General features: G+C 44.3%; 1 protein-coding gene across 2 annotated transcripts in view; it reads right to left on the bottom strand.

The window, feature by feature from the left end:
- LOC102671764 (band 7 protein AGAP004871-like) overlaps positions 1 to 968 on the bottom strand; it is an 11,593-nt gene extending 10,625 nt beyond the window's left edge. For both annotated transcript variants that reach the window (XM_031512857.1, XM_031512858.1), the window contains exon 1: positions 455 to 968. In XM_031512857.1, coding sequence (XP_031368717.1) covers positions 455 to 790 — 336 coding nt within the window. In that variant the 5' untranslated portion in view covers positions 791 to 968. The remainder of the gene's footprint in view (positions 1 to 454) is intronic.
- Positions 969 to 974: the final 6 nt, after the last annotated feature.

Below are 974 nucleotides of genomic sequence, written 5' to 3'. Positions count from 1 at the left end.
GAGAGAGAGAGAGAGAGAGAGAGAGAGAGAGAGAGAGAGAGGGAGGTGACCGAATTAAAAAACATCGCGTTATTCTAATTATGCACACGTGTCGTTCGCCGATATTCGATTACACGCACGATAGAGGTATCGTGCTGTTTCCCGATTCGCTTTTTCGTTATATATTCAGTACGGTTATATTCGATTACGCGAAAAACGAGTAGATGTGACACAGGAGGCGGTTGGATCGCGCAACGTCGCCTTTGTCCTTCATCCTATTAATAATAATCAGCCACCGGATATACCCGTGCTAATGAGCAACAAGCTACGCGTTTAAATTGCACCGTACCATTTACTTGACGGCGATCGTGAATATTAGTCGTATAACAGACGTGAGGATATTATTCCGCCGTTAGAGCAAAACTTATATCTCTGTCTCACTCTCCGTCACTCCCCTCTTCACTCGTCTACTTACCGAGTCGACGTCTCGAACGTCAACTGACGGATCAACGCCATCTGTGGGGACCATCGATTCCCTTCCTATTACGAAAGTTGAGCCATCTTGGTCACTCGGATTAGTATTCGAACTATGCTTGGGAGCATCGTGTGTCGTTGATGGTGGGTGGTTTTCGAATCCATCCATAAACCGAGCAACATCGATCAATTCTTGTCGAACGATCGTTGGAACGGAAATCAGTGAAAACCGAGTGAAAAAATCTTCACGCATTCGTTTCGACATAGAGTAAATTTCGAGTAATGTTTTTAATGTTACACGTTCCTCTTTACGCGTTCCTCGCGCGATCCATGTCATTCCATCCGCTTCACGGTGTTTCGTGCAACGTTATTCGTGCCACTCGTTTCCTCCTATCTTGTTATACTATAAAATTTCAAGTTTCCGCCTATCTCGTTACGTAGCAATTTATTCGTCGCCCCATGGGGAAAATAACATTTTAATTCGCCGTTAATAAAAGACGAACTGAATTACACTCTCTGAG

The sequence above is a fragment of the Apis dorsata genome, unplaced genomic scaffold (assembly GCF_000469605.1).
Source record: "Apis dorsata unplaced genomic scaffold, Apis dorsata 1.3 scaffold_524, whole genome shotgun sequence".
NCBI classification, from domain to species: Eukaryota; Metazoa; Arthropoda; class Insecta; order Hymenoptera; family Apidae; genus Apis; species Apis dorsata.
Note: the sequence above shows the minus strand (reverse complement) of the source record. Positions and strands in the feature narration are given on the sequence as shown.